Source organism: Wyeomyia smithii, chromosome 3 (assembly GCF_029784165.1).
Source record: "Wyeomyia smithii strain HCP4-BCI-WySm-NY-G18 chromosome 3, ASM2978416v1, whole genome shotgun sequence".
Taxonomy (NCBI): Eukaryota; Metazoa; Arthropoda; class Insecta; order Diptera; family Culicidae; genus Wyeomyia; species Wyeomyia smithii.
Genome location: NC_073696.1, coordinates 277,198,662 through 277,202,214, shown reverse-complemented (window position 1 = coordinate 277,202,214; position 3,553 = coordinate 277,198,662). Strand labels below are relative to the sequence as shown.

The 3,553-nt window shown below is 40.7% G+C and overlaps 2 protein-coding genes across 3 annotated transcripts; one reads left to right on the top strand and one right to left on the bottom strand.

Moving 5' to 3' along the window:
* The first annotated feature begins 378 nt into the window (after positions 1–378).
* LOC129726878 (uncharacterized) lies at positions 379–2,178 on the top strand. Its single transcript, XM_055684069.1, has 4 exons — positions 379–612; positions 668–700; positions 760–900; positions 961–2,178. Exons 1-4 carry the CDS (start codon positions 512–514, stop codon positions 1,184–1,186), a joined length of 501 nt encoding a protein of 166 aa, XP_055540044.1. The 5' UTR covers positions 379–511; the 3' UTR covers positions 1,187–2,178.
* LOC129726876 (endoplasmic reticulum lectin 1) lies at positions 1,205–3,305 on the bottom strand. 2 transcript variants are annotated; one of them, XM_055684063.1, is made up of 5 exons: positions 3,002–3,305; positions 2,246–2,935; positions 2,052–2,102; positions 1,717–1,923; positions 1,205–1,653 (listed from the first exon to the last, which is right to left on the bottom strand). In XM_055684063.1, the coding sequence occupies exons 1-5, from the start codon at positions 3,131–3,133 to the stop codon at positions 1,216–1,218; spliced, it is 1,518 nt and encodes a 505-aa protein (XP_055540038.1). In that variant the 5' UTR covers positions 3,134–3,305; the 3' UTR covers positions 1,205–1,215. The 2 variants fall into 2 exon arrangements, with proteins under 2 accessions (XP_055540038.1, XP_055540039.1); XM_055684064.1 differs by lacking the exon at positions 2,052–2,102.
* Between the last annotated feature and the right edge of the window lie 248 nt (positions 3,306–3,553).

Genomic DNA, 3,553 nt, shown 5'->3' with positions numbered 1-3,553 from the left:
GAAACTCGAGAAACCGCGGAAAACTTTCATGAATGTTCTTTAGCTATTCACATTTTTCCCCCATTATTGTTCATAGTTACAAACGTCATGGACCAACAAACGTCATGGACCAACGAACGTCATGGACCAGAGTTGATCTGCGATAACACACACATATATGAAATTTGACAGCAGTGAATCCCCTCTGGATTAATCAGGGTGAGCCTACATATCTGATTCGACGAAATTAGTTGATTAGTAGGTCGATCACAGATGTACCCGATTTAGTTGATGCATGCATGGAAATGCATCTGCCAACATTTTTAACGGGGAAACCTCGATATGTGGGCGACTGTCAAACGAGTAGAGTATAGATAGGGCTGCCAACCCCTTGTTTGTAGAAACCTTGTAGCAACCCTGTATCCAAGCAACACATCGATAAACAAGACTCATTGGCGCAGTGTTAAGCAGTTAACAATAATTTTGTTTGGAATTTTGGAGCAGAAATAAGTATCAAAACCGTTGAAAAACGATGAATTTATCGTCTGGAACTGCCGGTACAACACCAACCAAACAGATTAAAACCGATAGTTGGATGGACGATGTTGTTCGCACGAATAACGGTTCGGGAAAGTGAGTAAAGATCTTCGTGTGTCCTGTTTAAGTTGTAATTTTTCACCTTTCACAGAAGCGGTAAAATGTTCTCCAATTTGTTGGAAATGTAAGCACACAAGATACACCAAAAAGAAGGAGCGTAAATTAACTGGGCACTAATTTTAGGGAACGATTCGGGAACGCAAATTTATCGTTGGATGCTAGCACGGTTATTGATTACAACCCCGTAGATGACATTCCGATGCTACCGGATGCTGACGAGCTGCAGGAAAGCCTCCTGTACAACGAATCACCAAATCTGCCTTCGTAAGAACAGTCGAAACTATTTTTTTGTCATGTTTTGATTGAACTAAATGCAATTCTTAGTGTCACCACGTATAAGCAGCTCAGCTCGGATCTATTTCCCCAGGGGAAATCATCGTTAGGCAGTCTAGATGAAATTGACATTTCCATTCTAACCGAAAGTTTGGAAAACGAACGTGAAATTGAGGAACCAGATGAACCGTGGCATTGGGACAAACTGTTTGCCTATCTATCCGTTCAGATTAGTGCGGAAGCAAAAACATCTCCTATTGAGGATGTCAAAAATTAACGTTCAGGTGACATCCAGTTTTAGATTTTTCAATTATTTATATTACTACTATCAATAATGTACAAAGTTTCTTCGTCGAGCTTCTGAAGGCTCTCGGGAAGCAGCATGTTTTCCTCAGCGTACGGTAGGATGTCGCAGATGAGCGATGATTCGACGTTAAGAATATACTCACACGGCCTCGGTTCCAACAGATATAGTGCAATTGCATTGGAACTAGCAGAATGTTCCGTACACTTTAGCTTGACCTCGACTTGTCTGGCAAGCGAAATTTTCTCACAAACATCGCCTCCACTGTAGAAGTTGCTCAGCTGATTTTCATTCTTGCGCTTGTTTTTAATCGCAGGGTTTTTATCCAGCCACTCAAGATGTTTTTCCTTGTTGAAGTAGCCCAGATAAATAGAGGTTTCATCGTGATACTGTCGCACGTGTTTGCCGTAGCAAAGTTCAAACTTCCACCAGCCAGAACCCTGCAAAAACAGACAGTAAAAATTATTGTTTATGCTTCGAGTGGATCAAGTAGCTATTCTTACGCCATTAAGACAATGGACTCCATCTAAGAATTCTAGAAGTGGTTTGAGTTCCTTGGATTTTCTCATTTTTTTCGAGAACGCATCCATTGGATTAGTGCTACTGGTGCTGTCCTCTTCTGCGAGACCGGTCGCGTGTGGCAACTTCTGATTCAAAGCCTCGATGATGGGAATATCGTTGGGAAACAACTCTCTCTTAAAGGGGATATCCTGTATATGATAAACCGGACAACAAAGTGTTAAAAGCAGAAGAAATCCACCTCAAAAAAGGTGAAATGTTAAATCGTAAAGCCAGAACTACACAACGAAAATATAAATAAAACAAAGTTATAACAAACCTCATCAAAATTAATTACCGCAATAGCATCTCTAAGGTTTTCTCGCACTTCCTACAACACGAAAGAGTAAGAATGGGAAGAAAACTAGAAAAACTTAAAATAAGGTAAATAATACTAGCCAAAACTACAGGAGGAGTTTCAAATTAAGGCTAAAACTAGTAACCCTAGAGAAAACTAAAAATAATGAATACTACCGTCAGTTTTTGGTACTTGATCCGCATGCTTTCGATCTCCATCATCAGAAGATTTTTCGGCTTCTTCGGTGAATCGTTCAAAGCAACGCAGTTGATTTTGTTTTCTTCCGTTTCCTGTGGTTTATACTTGGGATGCGCGCAAAGCATCGGTGTCAGAATGATCACCTCGTAGTTGCAGGTGGAGGTTTCCTTCAAGGAATAAACTTCGTTTTTCCCGTGCAAATAGCACACATACAGAACCTTGGTCACCCGCGGCTCACCGTTCAAATCGCAGACGGTCCCGGAATCCATCTCTAGCTCCAAATAGGGCAGGTTCAGTCCGTCGATCTTTTTGTATTTTAGTTTTTCCTCCTCGGCTTCTGCCTTCTTATACAGAGCTACGAGATCGGCCGTTTTCTGCTTGTCCCACTTCCCTAGGTAATATTCCTGCAATTTGCTCGTTTTCTCGTGACGTTCTTCATGGTATTGTTTGATATAATTCCCGTGGCAAACTTCATACGTCCAATAGCTCTCGATGCGGTACGAGCAGGTGGAGTGACTGAACAGTGGAACCAGCAGATCGATCGGACTTGGGCCGTTGTATTGGACATCTCCTTCCGACTCTTTCGTGGCAATCGATGGAATGATGCATTTGTACTTTTCCTTATTGGTAGTAGTAACCGTAATTTCCTCATCGCCTATCATGTTGGACTGCAGAAAAAAACCGTTTTTGTTTTAATAAAATAGCATATCAATTGAATGAAATGATTCTGTTACCAGTAGATCATCCTTTCCGTGCCAGGCCAAATTAAACAGAACCGTATCATCGAATCCTTTTGCATCATGAGCTGAGACGTAAGTCAAACTTACTAGCAGACCAAACACCACCGTCACCACACTAGACTTCATTATTATTTGGTAGCCGTGATAATTGGAAGTTATTTTAAAGCATAGCCACTGTAATATTTAGTTTCTTTTCCGATTTGCGTTCGATCTCCGTGGAATAAATTGATTGGTTGTCTGCCGACTGTGCAAGGAAAGTTTTCTGTGTTGTCATCTGGTTGTTGTTGTCATTCGTTGCGGAGTGCGTTCATAGCTGCTGTCAGAATGAGGGGACCGTAGAGTGGAGAATATTACTCTTACCATTGAATTGTTACAGTGAAAACTTGAGAATCATGTTGGTTGTTTTATCACATGATTTATCTGTTTTTTTTTTTTTTAATTTTGACGCCATACATATTTATGGAAAGCTTAATTGGAAGTTATTTTATAAAGGAGCTGATAAAATAAACATTTCTTGCTTGGGTGATAAGCTTAAGGGCGTTCAGA

What these genes read in the sequence shown, in the direction of transcription:
- LOC129726878 (XM_055684069.1), top strand. Translation starts at nt 512, where the DNA reads ATGAATTTATCGTCTGGAACTGCCGGTACAACACCAACCAAACAGATT. An exon ending in ACGAATAACGGTTCGGGAAA is followed by an intron (nt 613 to 667) that starts GTGAGTAAAGAT and finishes CACCTTTCACAG; the next exon opens with AAGCGGTAAAATGTTCTCCA. An exon ending in TTCTCCAATTTGTTGGAAAT is followed by an intron (nt 701 to 759) that starts GTAAGCACACAA and finishes CACTAATTTTAG; the next exon opens with GGAACGATTCGGGAACGCAA.
- LOC129726876 (XM_055684063.1), bottom strand. Translation starts at nt 3,133, where the DNA reads ATGAAGTCTAGTGTGGTGACGGTGGTGTTTGGTCTGCTAGTAAGTTTG. An exon ending in ACGGAAAGGATGATCTACTG is followed by an intron (nt 2,936 to 3,001) that starts GTAACAGAATCA and finishes TTTTTTCTGCAG; the next exon opens with TCCAACATGATAGGCGATGA. An exon ending in GAGTCCATTGTCTTAATGGC is followed by an intron (nt 1,654 to 1,716) that starts GTAAGAATAGCT and finishes CTGTTTTTGCAG; the next exon opens with GGTTCTGGCTGGTGGAAGTT.